The 16,662-nt window shown below is 35.1% G+C and overlaps 1 protein-coding gene across 2 annotated transcripts in view; it reads left to right on the top strand.

Moving 5' to 3' along the window:
• LOC127986572 (protein phosphatase 3 catalytic subunit alpha) overlaps positions 1-16,632 on the top strand; it is a 63,956-nt gene extending 47,324 nt beyond the window's left edge. The window contains exons 7-14 of one of the 2 annotated variants that reach the window (XM_052588850.1): positions 3,854-3,931; positions 4,106-4,200; positions 4,677-4,802; positions 7,306-7,383; positions 8,051-8,135; positions 9,550-9,647; positions 10,167-10,214; positions 14,787-16,632. In XM_052588850.1, the coding sequence (XP_052444810.1) occupies positions 3,854-3,931; positions 4,106-4,200; positions 4,677-4,802; positions 7,306-7,383; positions 8,051-8,135; positions 9,550-9,647; positions 10,167-10,214; positions 14,787-14,965 (787 nt within the window). In that variant the 3' untranslated portion in view covers positions 14,966-16,632. The remainder of the gene's footprint in view (positions 1-3,853; positions 3,932-4,105; positions 4,201-4,676; positions 4,803-7,305; positions 7,384-8,050; positions 8,136-9,549; positions 9,648-10,166; positions 10,215-14,786) is intronic. The other variant, XM_052588851.1, reaches the window with a different exon arrangement.
• The last annotated feature ends 30 nt before the right edge of the window (positions 16,633-16,662 follow it).

Genomic DNA, 16,662 nt, shown 5'->3' with positions numbered 1-16,662 from the left:
ATCTTATATGTTTATGTTGTTAGGCTACTCAGCAGGCGCTCGCTCACTCAGTACGCGCTGAAGGCTCGTTGCAAAATAGCCAATGCGTTTAACAGACTAGAAATGAGAAGATCCTCCAATAACCAACAGGTCTGGTGTTTGGGTGCACTTTGGATTCCCTTTAAGCTATAATGGTGATGGCAAGAGAGTGGTGGATAAATAAACAACGGTATGTCGCATCTGCAACATGACAGGGTACACCAGCGGGATTACAAAAAAAAACAAAAAAAAAACAGCGGGAATATCTGGGATATATGCGTCAGTACTATCTGGGAAAAGACGAAAAAAAGGAGAAACATGCACGCAGCAAACTATCCCTGCAGCATTTAGACACTATAGCTTACAGGGAATCCAACCCAAACACCAGACCTGTTGGTTATTTTAGGATCTTATATTTCTGGTCTGTTAAATGCATTAGACATTTTGCAACGAGCCTTCAGCGCGTGCTGAGTGAGCGAGCGCCTTAGGGGCCGTTCACATATCGCTCCTAAAAACGCGTGGAAAACGCTAAGTGCGTCTTTCTCCTGAGGCGTCTGTCTTTGCTAAGCAACAATGACGTGCTCTCTCCATGAGACGCGGAAATTTCAGCGAAGGATAAATGGATTTGCAGCTCTAAAAATCGCTTGCAGTAGCTCTGCTACTGAATTTATTTCAAAATTGCAATCCATATACAACTATGATCAGCTGTTCCTTCATCTTGGCTGAGCTCTCAACGTTGTTACGGGAAAGGATGAAGCTGATTGGTTGGTTCTTGTCACATGACCCGCGGTGCGCTTGCGGCATTCTGAAAAGTTGAGATGTTTTTACATTTTGCTGTATCTAAAACGTATCGACCCGAACCGAACCGAACCGTGACATCAGTGTATCGTATCGAACCGAACCGTGAATTTTGTGAACCGTTACACCCCTAATAAATTGCAATCGAAGCTTTTTATCCCACAGTTCTGTGAGATTCTAAATGTATGTCTTAATTTCACTGCCACGATGCTAGGAATGTGCATATGTGTGTGCATTGATGTTGTGTAACATAATGTGCACATATGTGGGCGGATATATTTGTGTGTATGTATGTGTGGGGACAGCTGGGCTGGTGGGGGGTTGTTGGGTCTCTCCAGGAGCTCAGGGTTGATGTTGTTTTCTGTTCTGCATAGAGCAACAGCCTCTTAATATTTCACACACTCTGCTGAAAATTTGATCGAACAACAGTACACTGGTGTATGTTTCTGAGTCAGTCTGTTTTTTTCAGCATTTAAATGTTTGTGTTTTAGCATTAGCATTAGCATGTAGTCTTCTGAATCTTAACAGGATATATCTATCTGTCTATCTGTCGGTCTGTCTATCTATCCAGTGTTTAGTGTCTGGTGTAAATTGCAGATATTGCCCAGTGGTTTGGAGCCCTACATTCATTAGTGTGTCTCTGTGTTATATGCATAATACCAGAGGCAGCCATGTTACAGAACACACACCACTGAATTCATCACACATAGACACAGCGCTGCATATGCTACTTAGACAGATACATACCCACACACATCTCTGTTATGCAAGGCGCACAGAAGCCATTTGTTTTAATCTGTGTTGTCAGTGTTCTTCGAGCTGCCCACCTCCCTGAATCACCATGTTGGAGTTTAATCACTCCTCTTTCACTCCATTCACTCTGTTTGTTTATGTGATTGCCTTTATGCACTTGCACTCTCCATGGAGTGTTTGCACAAATGAAGAGAGAATATTTAGAGAATAGAAGAAGCAATTTGTGTAAATATAAGTATAAATTAGTATAAAAAAAAAATATATATATATATATATATATATATATATATATATATATATATATATATATATATATATATATATATATATATATATATATATATTATTCATGAGCATTTTATACAGAATATTCAATACAAGTTCAATATAAATTAAGAATTTTTAGCATAATGTTAACTGACCCTTTGAAAAGACCCTCTCCAGTTGATGTTGCAATATTCTACAAGGCATGCTCTCATGCAGTCAAAATAACATCCTGGAGCAAAGAGAAAACTGACAACACGCCAACATACAAGAAAGAGGAGGTAACTGTAGGTATGAAACCAAGTCTCAGCTTAAAAACTTTGTCATTTTTTTAAGAAATTCATGTTGTGACAGATCGCTGCAGCACCTCAGTTTAAGCAGCATGTGAAGCGATCATCTCTTCCTCTTTTCTAGTTATAGCACAAAAAGAACATGGATGAACATCAGAAAGTACCTTGTTTCAACCGCAGAAAGACACTGATTGGTCAGCTTGTCTGTCTGTCAAACTGCCTGCAAAGGGACAATAAATTAATTAATTGAATTGTCATTTTTGGGTGAACTAGCCCTTTAAGTTGAAGTGGACCAGATTTTCTGCTGATCAAACGTCTGGTCATGTGTGATTAGGGTGAAGCTGTCAGAAGAGGAGATGGGGGGATGCCCTTTCAGCCTCTTGCATCGTACTGTAGTCAGCAGAAAGAGTGGGTGAAGAGCTTACACTGCGGCCAGCAGCGGCAACTCAGCTTTGCGATCTATCCCACAATCCCCAAGGGCTCTGCAGTGTGGTGTTGCTATGACGACCCGTTTTTCCTCTTCTCAAACTGGAGGGAGTGATAACTAGAGAGTAAGACAGATGCAGAGGAAGAAGTGATTGGTAAAGAGCAGCGGTAAAGCAGCAGTGCCCCCTCATTAGCCGACTACATGAGAGAGAGAAAGACTGAGAGCAGCTCACACCCTCCTTTACACACTCTCTGGGTTGTAGGCAAACATATGTTAGCGCTTTCTAACAGTGAAGCTTGACAGCATCCATCCCTATTCATTTTCATTGTATGGAAAAGAGCAGCATGAACATTCTGCCTAACAACTCCTTGTCTGTTCCACACAAAAAAAAGTAAAAGTTACATGTTTGGAATATGGGTGGAAATAAAAGGATAATTTGGTAAATCAGTTTTTTGATTGCGGCAGAGAGCAACAGTCAGGGTCCTGGAAATTAAAATAAAAAATTTTGTGACTTCTGACATTAATTTCTGACATTAATTTAATTTAATTTAAATTATAAACCCATAAACCCATACTGAGTTCCGTTTCTTCTGATTCCACTTATCAGACAGTCTTTGTGAGCAAATTGTGTCAGAAATGCTCTGCGGGGAATGCCAACGATAATAACGTAATTGAGGTGACAGTTGGTATGCTGTAAAAAATACATTACTATATGTGTATTTATGCATATTTTGCAATAAAATATATTGTTTCCATATGTATAATAAACAAATATAAAATTATTAGTTTAATAACTCTTCATTGTTTTTAATTCTGTTGTCATTTTCAGCGCTTCATGGAATTTTTTTTTTTACTTACCCAAAGCCGTTTAGTACTTTTTTCAAATACTTCCTTGCTTTAAAGCCTTCTTTCTTACCAAAAAATAATCTTCTGAAAAGTTTAAATATCACAATATTTTGAAAAAGTCATTTAATTGAAACTCAAATCATGTTGGATGTTTTCTGTACCTATTCTATAGATATATGAGCTATGAACTTAAAAAAAAAACGGATTTCTTTCTCAGGATATCTGTTAACAACATGATAATGCTGCACAACAACAGTTGAGGCCACGCTGCCCCTGCTGGACATATGTTGAACTGCACCCCGCGCTCCATTCACACAGGAATGTTTTGGTTGGCTGACGGTGGAAAGCATTGAAAAACAATACAACATTAATGAGACCGGTCCACCCACAGTTTCTGAATGTTGGCTCCTATTTTCTCTCTCATTCTCCTTTCCTTCTCTTAATCTTTGTGTTGCAGTTATCCGGCTGTCTGTGACTTCCTACAAAATAATAACTTGTTATCAATCATTCGAGCGCATGAAGCACAAGATGCAGGGTATGTATTACCAGTATTTCGCTCTGTATTTCAATTTTTGTGTATTAATATGCACCCTTTAGGTGTAGATAAGGTACTAAGGGTACACTTTTTTCATACACACACATTGTTTTCTGCACATTTTGTCTATAAAAAGTAAATTAAAGTGTTTTGTCTTTCACTCTCTTCTAAAAGGTACCGGATGTACAGGAAGAGTCAGACCACTGGCTTCCCTTCCCTAATTACCATCTTCTCTGCGCCAAACTACCTTGATGTTTACAATAATAAAGGTGAGTCGTGTTTTTCCATATGTGCGAGAAAAGTGGAGCATTGTGATGGGAACAGAGAGCTGGATGATAGCGTGGGCAGGACTATCAGCTTGAGTGACTCCATCCATGTGGTCTTATCATCCGCTGATGGAACAGGGTCAACCTCTCAGCAGTACCATCTAGTGGAGGCTTTTTTGTGAAGATGAATGTTCAGCCACATACAAAATTGATATACTGTATATCCAGAACTATTAACACCATGTTTGATAGACATGTTCTTTCTTATAAAGCTCATTTAGCTTGGGTTTTGTCATATCATTGTGTGTACACCATGTTTCAGCCTAAAATGTAGAGGACGATTCCACTTGAATTAGTCGTTTAGGAAACAAACCCAGCGGCTCAGGAAGCCACGCTCTGTTGAAATTATTTCTCATATTATTGATTCGTAAATTTTCATAAGCTGGAGGCTCACTTTTTATTATTATTCACTTCCTCAGCTGCCGTCCTGAAGTATGAGAACAATGTAATGAACATCCGGCAGTTTAACTGCTCCCCTCATCCTTACTGGCTGCCAAATTTTATGGATGTCTTCACCTGGTCGCTGCCATTTGTGGGGGAGAAAGGTACCTATATTTCATACATATGTACAGTATATATATATATACATATATATATATATATATATATATATATATATATATATATATATACACACACACACACACATATATATATATATATATATATATATATGACAGCACTATATATAAATATATATATATATATATATATATATATATATATATATATATATATATATATATATATATATAGTGCTGTCAATTAATTATTCATAATTTTTTTCTGAAATAAATTGCAATTAATAACACCAAACATTTAAGTTTTTAAATATACTTTTATATTGCAATAATTTCACATGCAATCTTCAAATCAGTGTACAACAACATAAAGGCAGTATATATATTTATTTATTTTTGTTTAGTGGCATCTTTTTTTTGACTGAAGGCGATTATACGAATACTGAAGTCTCTGTGAAATTGACCATTGATTATAGCCATTCAACATTCAATTATAAATGAGAGCTATCAATTTTAACATTTACTAGACTTTTAAAAAATAACAACTTTTAATTTAACTCAAAACAATCTTCAGATAAACCCATTATAATAAATACCTCATACCTGTGCCCTGCAGCAAGTAGGAAATATATAGAAATTCAATGAAGTTATCAAACACTGAATTTAGGTCCTTAAAGCTACAAAAGTTATTGATTTCCTCCTTTTTTTGGATTAAAAAACATCACAGCTGCTGGGTTATTAGGTTTGCTGGGTGCTATTTCTTTAAGAGCTGCTGCCGCTAAACTTGACACGGATCTGCCATGCATTGTGTTTTCTTTCAACCTTTTGTATATAATTGCACTTAATATGAAATGATATGCAGCGCAGGTGCATTTGTGCGTGCATTTGAAGAGCATGTGTTACGAGCACAGTATAACAGCAGACAGGAGAGGAAATTAGTTTTACGGAGATATGGCCTGACAACATCTCATTTGACATCAGTTCACTGATGTTGTACTGAAGCTTTTCGTCACCTGTTCGTTTGGACCTGCGATTGGCCCTGAGGCAAATGGGAGCACCTGAAAAATCTCCTGTTCTCCTGTCTAAATAAATAGATTTTTATATATATGTATAAGGGCTATGAGTTTAATGTACTGACTTAATTAATTAGTAATGAAAACATATTTGTATGCAGTTAATACACTTGTTCCACCCCAAGACATGTACGTCATCTTGATATGTCATCTATATGATGCAGGGTAACAACTCCATAAATACAGTTATGCCCTAAAAACAGTGGTGTATAAAGTACCTGAAAGTCATACTCAAGTAAAAGTACAGATATCTTAACAGAAAATGACTTTGGTAGAAGTTGAAGTCACCATTTGGAATATTACTTGAGTAAAAGTACTTAAAGTATACTTAATACTTAAGTATTTGATATTTATTGTAATTAAGTACGAAAAAAGTATGTTTTTAATCTTAAAGTACTTAAGTATTGAAAGTAAAAGTACAAGTAAATGCAAAATGGAAAAGAAGCAAATAAATATATATATATTAATGTTCATACACAGCCTGAGTAGCAAGACTGTGTTCAGTTTTAACTATTTCTTTCATTTTGTATTTGTATTTCGATAAGTAAACACCGTCCATTGCTCAGAGACTCAAAACAGTGATGTGATCTTTGTTTGGAACTACTTTCGTTGGCAAAGTTGAACAAAATCAAGCAATATTATGTCTAAAATGTAAGTCACTTATCATCGCTTTACTGAACTTGTATAAAATTATTATTAAATGTCATTATGCATCTGCAGAAAAATGGTACTCTTTGTGTGATATAGATTAAGTTAACTAGGCCTACGTTCAGTTATATAAATATAAAAACCATACAGAAAAATTATTGCCGTCTACAATTTAGAATGCCTGGAATATTGAGTTTAATAGACTAATAAATCAATGTGCATTCACTCTGTGTATGATTCGGTGATATAAGAATACTTTATTTTTACTTCGTTACATTAAAACGCTGCCTAAAAATCTAGATATTGGGACAAAAAATGCCTCTGTATGACTTTTTGTCTAAAATTTATAAGACATGATAAGTGATATCACACGAGCAGCTAGACTAGATCAATATGACTATATGAATTAATATATATATACATGTTAATGTTTGTACATATTTTCTTTGATGATTAGAACAATTTATTTCAAATAGTGTCACATTTTATCATTTTAAAGAGATAGTTCACCCAAAAATGATCCCTCATGTCATTCCAAACCCATAAGACACTTGTAGAGTCAGAAAGCTCTCGGATTTCATCAAAAATATCTTAATTTCTGGTCCAAAGATGAAAAAGGTATTTAGGGTTTGGAATGGCATGAGGGTGAGTAATTAACAACAAAACTTGAATTCAAGTTGAACTTCAATATTATGTCCCTAAGATAAAACAGAAATGAGAAAAAAGCTTTTGCTAATGTCCAATACTTTCAACTGAATGTTGTTTTGATATGTTGTGATTGAGTGTTGTTGTTGTTTTGTCCGCAGTCACGGAGATGCTGGTAAATGTGTTGAGCATCTGTTCTGATGATGAGCTGATGAATGATGGAGACGAGATCTTTGACGGTGAGACATCTTCACTCGTTTACTCCAAAGTTTCCTTTATATTGCATGTAGAAGATAAATATAATTCATCTTCAGGACTTCCCCAGCATGAAACATGATTATGATTTCTCAACAGAAAGGGCCTTTTCTTTGACGTCAGGTACATCCTGAATTATGACTCACAGTTCTTTTAGTATATTTCCTGTTACATAGCACTCTTGTGATACTGTGCTTGTAATAGCCCTTAAGTTTAGTCTTAGTACTTGACTTTGGTAGCTGCTAATGTAACCAGTACCAGTACTGGGGAGACTAGTTTAAGACCAAAGTTTTTCAAGCTACAAGCTACTTATAATTTAAGGAAAAGTAAACTACAACGACAAGCTGTAATTATTATTTACAAATGTTGTTTAGTTTAACAGAAGCAGCATTTCTCTGACTCAAAAACAATGAGGGTTTTATCTGAATTAATCTAATTCACACTAAACTTTATACTGTACAGAGTTACAATGTGAGTAAAAAAGTAGCTTGTACTTGGGAGAAAAAAAAACTTTAAAAAAATAGTTAGTAGTGTCGCTTCTTTAGGTTAGTTACTCCTAGAACTGCCGCCAACACAATACACAAAAGTTTCTGGGGGTTTTTAGCCTCTGGTGATACTGAGACTGCTTGATTTTTTTCTTTCCGCCCACAGCCAATGCAGCAGCTGCTCGAAAAGAGGTGATTAGGAACAAGATCCGTGCCATTGGGAAGATGGCCAAGATGTTCTCCGTGCTCAGGTACAAATGGGGCTTCCTCCAGCTGAGTCATTCAGTTTGCGGTCAGCTGGATCACATGCCCATGAGACCACTTTTGCTTATGAGATATATTGAGGAGAGGCTTCTTAAAAGCAAGATATGGCTGATATTCAATGCATCACAAAACTTGGATGCATTTTAAAGGTACAAAAGTTTTTTTTTAACAAATATTTCAAAAGAAATTGCATGGAATGCTGGGCTCTTAATGGAGATCTGTGATTGTAACACAAACTTGCAAGGAGAGTATCTTTGAGAGACCCTTAAATATAAGGGTAGATGTTTTTATGCTTTTATTCACAAGAGTACTCTCGTGAACATTCATTGAAGACACGGAGAAGGAGAAATTGTTGAATAAAGTTGTTAATTTTGTTTTCTTTGTACACAAAAAGTATTCTTGTGTAAAATGATGGTTGAACCGCTGATGTCATATGTTCTTACTACCTTTCTGGGCCTTGAACGCATCAGTTCCGTTGCTGTCTATGCACAATCAGAAAGCTCTTGGATTTCATCAAATATGTGTTTTCTGAAGATAAACAAAGCTCTTACGGGACTGAAACAACATGAGGGTGATTAATTAATGACAGAATTTGGGTGAACAAATGACATTAATGACATTTTTGGGGAACTATGCCTTTAAATTGCCAATGTATTAAAGCCAAATATGAGCAAGTGTATTTATATATTTTTTTCTTTCTTTTTTATTTACTGTTAAAAAAAAGTGGCTGTTAAGGATTAAACAAAAATGACTGTTTGTGTATTTTGTCCAGCCTTTGGAATGCAGAATGAATCTCTAAAAATTTAAATTTCTGTAAATATAACCTTTTTCTCCTTCAAAAATTTCAACAGACCCCAGTTCGAGAAAAAATAAATAAAAATCACTAAATATAAAGTTTGTATAACTCAAGACATTTTCAATAGTTTACTACCATGCAAGAGTTTGGAGTCATTAAGATTTTTTAAAGAAATGAATTCATTCAACATTTAATGAAGATTTTATTTCAAATAAATGCTGTTCTTTTGAACCTTCTGTTCATTGAAGAACCATGAAAAAATGATTTCCACAACTGTTTCCAACAATTATATATTGTTGAAATTAACATATTAGATTGATTTCTAAAGGATCATGTGACACTAAAGACTGGTGTAATGGTGCTAAAATTCAGTTTTGCATTGCAGCAGTAAATTACATAAAACAAAAGTTATTTAAATTGTAATAATATTCCACAATATTACAATTTTACTATATTTTTTATCAAATAAATGCTGCATTGGTAAGCATAAGAGACTTATTTCAAAAATATCCCAAAAAATGTACAGACTGCAAACTTTTGAATGGTAGTGGAATATCAGTAATGTGTATTTTATTATTTCTGATGGTCCTATGCTGTCTTTGCAGAGAGGAGAGTGAGAATGTGTTGACCCTGAAGGGTCTGACTCCTACCGGGATGCTCCCCAGTGGGGTGCTTGCTGGAGGCAAACAGACTCTACAGAGTGGTGAGCACACGATCCAGTACTGGCCATGTTCCTCTCTTGGTTCTTGTCTCCCTCTGTCTCTTCCTCCTCCTCCTCCTCCTCCTCCTCCTGCTCTCTCTTGCTTCTTTTTATTTCCTCCTCTTCTGTCTCTGTTATGTCTGTCCCTGTCCCTTCCACCTGTCTCTCCATCTGTCTCTTTCTGTATCCTCTGACAACTCCAAGCTTTGGGGTGCTGCTCTTTTAGTTCCCCCAAAGCATGGACACATTAGTGGGTCGGTTTACCTGTCAATGGTAAACTGGGGTGAGAATGAGTTTCTGAGAGGCTCATAGGGTGTCTAGAGCACAGGAAGCGTGGAAAGCAGGAGAAGTCTCTTGCAAAGTGCGAATGGTTGAGGGGATTGTCTGAGTCTGTGGTCCATAGTCTGGTTGGCGTGCATGCGTCCCAGTGCCCCGCCGCTGCTTGTGCACAACTGCTGCCTGTGCATTACTGCTGTTGCATGGCTTGTTCAGGTGTAACACACTCCCCTCCTCTCCCTCCAGCAACCGTCGAAGCCATTGAAGCCATCGAGACGGATGAAGACGGAGAAGGTAAATCCAGGACATGTATCTGGGCATAATCCAACATATGACGGTAGATGAGTTTTGGAATGGTAGATGGTTTGGTATCTGGTTTGTTTTCTTTTTCAACATGGGACCACATTTTAAAACACATCTATCGTCGTATGTTGGATTTTCAGCCAGGGTCTCCACATTCTGAAGTTGACTGCTCTAACCAACCAACACATTACATTAGAGAAGAGTAACAACACCAGGAAGCCACCGATCACTACGAAGGGGCACTGCACATCTCTGGGAACAGTTTGGTGTCAAATAGTTTTCAAGTAATCCGTCATAGTCTGGATTTACTACTAGTTAACACTGTGGCTGTGTCCGAAACACAGGGTACCTGTCTTATTATCTGGTCAGTCACTGACTAAACAGACAGCACATGTGGATTTTAGGCACCAAATGATCAAATAACCAAATTCAAGTAGCTTTAGAGATAACCAAGCATACAATCAATGCAGGGCTCAACATTTCTGATTTGTCCTTGAATATAAATTGAAATGTGTAATTTTACACTACTATTCAAAGGTTTGGGATCAGTGATATATTTTTTATTTATTAATACTTTTATTCAGCAACGATTCACTGAATTGGCAGTAAAAACATTTATAATGATACAAAATATTTCTATTAAATCATGCTTTAAAAATCCTGAAAAAACAAATGTCACAGTTTCCACGAAAACAGTTTTCAACACTGATAATCATAAGAAATGTTTCCTAAGCACCAAATCATCATATTAGAATGAGCGTAATTCTTTCTAAAACATTAAAACATCTTACAGACTCCAAATGTGTGGATGGTAGTGTATATGTACATTAATAATTTCATGTTTCTAATTACAACAATATATACAAATTTACAACCAGATTAAGGCATTTTAGTATCCTCATATTTAGATTTGCCTCGATCCCTGCTGCAGTGTTTATTAGGTTGTAGACACAGCCATTGTGTTATTAAGGTATCACAAGATGCTATTTGTACGAAAAAAAAAAAAATATATATATATATTTTTTCAGCAACTGTAATTTTATCAGATATTTGCCGTGCCCTTTTGGAGTGGTGACATTAAGGGAACATGACTTTTATTACTTGCATGATGGTTTGAGGTATCATCTAAACTGGAGGCATGATTTTTGGATATGTTCTGGCGGGCGCTGCTTTTCCTCTGGCCCTCATGGTTCTAGTGTGGGCATAGCATGTGATTAACCCCAATCAGGAACTCTCAGCCAACCAGAGTGTGTTCCTCTTCTACAACCTCTCGCTTTCTGAGACCAGCTCACCTCAGTGATACACACATGGATGGACATGGGGTTTGGACAATGGTTTCTACTTCCTCTATATAAATATGACTTGTTATCTTGATATTTCTCTGAGGTTAGAGGTTCCTCATTTCAGAGGAACCTCTAAAAGGCTAGTGTGGTGTGTAAAATTAAGTTTAAGGTTCATTGGCATTTTCCAATTGGATTAAAATGAATATATATATATATAAGCAGTTGGCAAATGGATTAGTAAGTGGAACTGACCAATGACTTGTGACTAGAAGTTGTGTTTAGTAATGAGCTCTTAAAGTATCATTTTATTGAAGTGTTTGTAAATAAATTATTTACTATATTTTATATAGTAAAATTTACTATGTATAAATATAATATTATTGTTAAAAATATTAGTAATTGGATTAAAATCTATACTAAATAGTACTTTTAACTTATGTTTATTTGTCTATTTAAAATAATTTATTAATGTGTTATTTTATTGTTACACTTAACTTTTTAAATCAGATTTTGTAAATGACTATTTTCCATAAGTCATTTATAAGTTAGAATTTTTATTATTTAATAAATGTACATTTTATTTTATTCCATAAATACCATAAAAGTCATCCCTAAATAATAGAGCTATATACTGTAGTACTGTTCAAAAGTTTGGGTCTGTAAGATTTTTAAAATGTTTTTTAAAGTCTCTTACGCTCACCAAGAATGCATTTATTTGATCAAAAATATGATAAAACTGTAATATTGAAAAATATAATAAAAATGTAAAATAGCTGTTTTCTAAATAGATATATTTCAAAATGGAATTTATACAGAGCCCCACACATGACATGCAAGAAAAAAGAAATAAATTGTGCGCACGATTTACTAATTCGTTCCCTCAGTGTACTAAAACGTGCACACAATTACTATTGCGTTCCCTCGATTTACTATTTACTATTGTAAATCGAGGGAACGAATTTGTAAATCCTGTGCACAATTTATAAATGGAGTGAACAAAATAGTGAATCAAGGGAACGCAAAAGTTAATCGAGGGAATATAATAGTAAATCGAGGCAATACAAAGGTAAATCATGCACACAATTTATAAATCGAGTGAACGAAATAGTTAATCGAGGGAACACAATAGTAAATCATGCGCACAATTTATAAATCGAGGGGAACACAATAGTAAATCGAGAGAACGCAATAGTAAATCGAGGCAACGCAATAGTAAATTGTGCGCACAATTTATAAACGAGTGAATAGTAAATCGAGGCAACGCAATAGTAAATCGTGCACGCAGTTTATAAATCGAGTGAATGAAAAAGTAAATTGAGTCAATGAAATGGTAAATCGAGGCAACGCAATAGTAAATCATGCGCACAATTTATTAATCGAGTCAACTAAATAGTAAATCGAGGGAACACTATAGTAAATCGAGGGAACGCAATAGTAAATCTAGGCAACGTAATAGTAAATCGTGCGCACAATTTATAAATCGAGTGAACGAAATGTTAAATCGAGGGAACGCAATAGTAATCGTGTGCAAGTTTTAGTACATTGAGGGAATGAATTAGTAAATTGTGCACACAATTTAGCTTAATATTTTTTCCTGCATGTCATGTGCGGGCTCCGTACATACATTTATTCCTGTGATGGCAGTGATGTGAAGCTTTATTTTCTGCAATCATTACTTCAGTCTTCGGCATCACATGATCTTTCAGAAATCATTCCAATATGCTGATTTTGTACTCAAGAAACATTTCTTATTACATTTCTTGTAAATGTTCAAAATACTTTGTGTGGCTTAATAATTTTTGTGGGAACTCTTTTACAAGCGTAATAAAATTATTATTTTAATAGTTTTTTTGTTAGTTTTTTTAATAATGAAAAAATCCTACTGACCCCAAACTTTTAACGTATATATATATATATATATATATATATATATATATATATATATATATATATATATATATATATATATATATATATAAAATATAAACATAACAGATGTCTCTTAAATATATACATGCATATGTATTTATTAGGGGTGTGAGATACGAGACTGAGACAAGACAAAATTTTTAGACTTTTTTTAAGAAATACCCAATGATGAAATATATTTATTCAACTGAAAAACATGAAATGCAAAAAATGTAGGTGCATTTTGAAATCAACTTTATGAATTTTTTACTTAATTAAATGCAGCAATAAACAACATGTAAACTAGAACTACATGATTCTGGATGAATTGGGAATCATGTTTACATTTTATATATATATATATATATATATATATATATATATATATATATATATATATATATATATATATATATATATATATATATATTGAAATTAAATTATAAATTGAATTTATGCATTTAGTAGACGCTTTTATCCAAAGAGACTTACAGTGCATTCAGGCTAACATTTTTTTATCTAACATGTATTTATATTGTAGATCATGATTCTAAAGAAAAAAATTTGAAAACTAATCAAAATAGCATAATTTACTAGTGGTTCTGACAAAATGTTCATTGCTTAAACAAAAAAACAATTATAATTAAATGAAGGATTCAATGTGTCAATTCATAAAGACCTGTTTTTTCAATTAGAATCCTCTGAATGAACGATTCAATGAAAAATCCTTTTTTAAACGGGCAGTTGTTGTCACCTCATGTTGGAGGAGGAAAAGCATTACAATACATACATGTTAAGGTACTTTCGTTTTTATCGCTACTGTAGAGAATAAGTGTTTATACTCAAACTATAGCCTACACTTTCAGTAGGCTACTTATTTTATCTAAATGTCTGTAACACAGAAATAATGATGTGTGGTTCAAAAAACTGTTTGTTTTGCTCTTTCTGGATCAGCTGAAGCATGAATAATTCATTAACATGGACAGCGACAAAATGTGCTTCTTACGCTCCACTGATCTCGTCACATTCCTAGTATTTATATACATAATAAATATACACAGTACACACACATATATTATGCAAACAAAATATGTAAACTTTTTTTTGGATGCGATTAATAACGATTTATCATTTGACAGCAATAATATAGATAGATAGATAGATGGATGGATGGATGGATGAATGGATAGATAGATACATAGATACATAGACATGTCTGCAGATATTATGCGTTATAAGTTTAGATTCTAGTTAATCTAGGAAAGAGAAATTACAGGCCTCATGGCATTATTTGCAACAAATGTAGGTACAATAAGATGATGAGAACTAATAGTCTAGTTGTTCATTGTGGGCTTTTCCCATCTCTCCGCAGCCATCCGTGGCTTCTCTCCACAGCACAAGATCAACAGCTTCGAAGAGGCTAAAGGTCTGGACCGCATCAACGAGCGCATGCCACCCCGCAAGGATGGAGTCAACCACGTGGGCCACTCCATGGGCAAGATGAACATGTCCGAGACCAACGGCACCGAAGACAACAGTAACATCCAGTGATGAAACAGCTGCCCTCTTACCTGCACCTGAGTCCATGACGCATGGCAGGACAATGCCAAACCCGTGATTTAAGGCCTCCTGCTTCCAACAAACACCTAATGACATCACCTACACATGCCTCCCTGCTCCAATGTCCAATTAGAGAACCAAACTATCTTTAATGTTTCACTGAAAAGAGGCAGACTGTTTTCTTGCTGTCAGTTTGCCGCTTGCAATTTTCATGCCGACGGCAAGTTTCTGCCTTTTTGGGGAGTGTCGAATGGGGTGGGGGGTTGATTTGCTTGTGAAGGGCTGAAAGTGTCTTTATCAGAAAGTGGGTCGGTCTCAGTTCCTTTCCAGCTCTGCCCCCATGCCAAGTGGGCGGGGTTTAGGAACTCTCTCTTAAGCCTGATCCATCCAGTTCGTCTGTGCGGGTGACAAGAGCCCGTACCAGAGACATATACACACTTTTTTCCTCTTTTTATTGCGAGTTTTTCTTCATGATCCCATCTCATAATGAAATGATCTCACTGTTGACGATGTTTTGCTACTAGTATTAATAAATATACAAATTTCAAATGACAAAAAAAGGAAAAATGTTTGTAAGAAAGGACAATTAACGACGAATCCTGTACATTTTATTACTTACGATGCAATCTTACCTGGGGGTTTTTATTTCTTGATTTGGTTTTTGGTAAGATACCATGAAGCAGTAGAGGAAAAGAGCGGTGATGCTTGTCCGCCGTAGACTCTCGATCAAAGCAACCGTTCGGACGAAGGAAAACCGCAGATGGAGCTCAACTTTGGCGCCACCTTCCTGATTGTTTATCACTTGCCTGTATCTCAAGAGAGAGAATGCACATAGTACATTTCGCAAGTCAAATAAATATATATAAATATATTTAAATATATGATTATTAACGGTCGAGGACAATGATTTGTAACAGCATCTATGGTACTGAACGCATCAGTGCATGCAATTAAGTTCCTTATTGATATGTGAAATTATAATTGTGATGTGTTTCAATATAGTAGACTTGAATTATTTCCCTTCAAATTATATTTGTTTTTATATCTCTATAAATAGATATGATTTTGTAATCTTTTATTTAATTTATTTTCTTCTTTTTTTCTTTCTGTTCATTGATATCATTTTATTATGGTTGATTTTATTTTTGTATAGTTTCGCTGTACAGGCACTGACGCTCTTTCCGAGGTGTTTTTTCGTCATCTTTCGTTCTTTCTTTCCGTTTCGTTCTCTCTATTCAGTTGGTGTACAGAAGTTGTTCAGTAGTGTGAATGAACATATTACTCAGTGAAAAACAACATTCAGGCTGCCAAAGCATGATCGCATGGTTTATTCAAATGTAAACTAATTGGACACGAGGAAAATTCAGTGTCTCACTTTGAAGAGGAAAACTATATTATCATTATGATTCTTGATTATCTTATTAGTCTTACAATTAAGCTTACGGTTCTTTCAGTTCCACTGTTTTCTGCTCCTTGTTTAGTCCAGACGTGGTTTATTTCAAAGAAGGAATTTTATGGATTTGTGACTATTTTTCTTGTAATTTTCTCTGGAACTGAGTTTTCGCATTTGACTTCCTAAATGAAAACACATATTGTAAGCATGCCCTATGGGACAAATCACTTTTTTACTCTTGAATAAAATATGCATGAACTAATAATGTCTCTCCCCTTTCGATGCTGGACTGAAA

Source organism: Carassius gibelio, chromosome B21, assembly GCF_023724105.1.
Source record: "Carassius gibelio isolate Cgi1373 ecotype wild population from Czech Republic chromosome B21, carGib1.2-hapl.c, whole genome shotgun sequence".
NCBI lineage: Eukaryota > Metazoa > Chordata > Actinopteri > Cypriniformes > Cyprinidae > Carassius > Carassius gibelio.
This window is presented reverse-complemented; position numbering and strand designations above follow the sequence as displayed.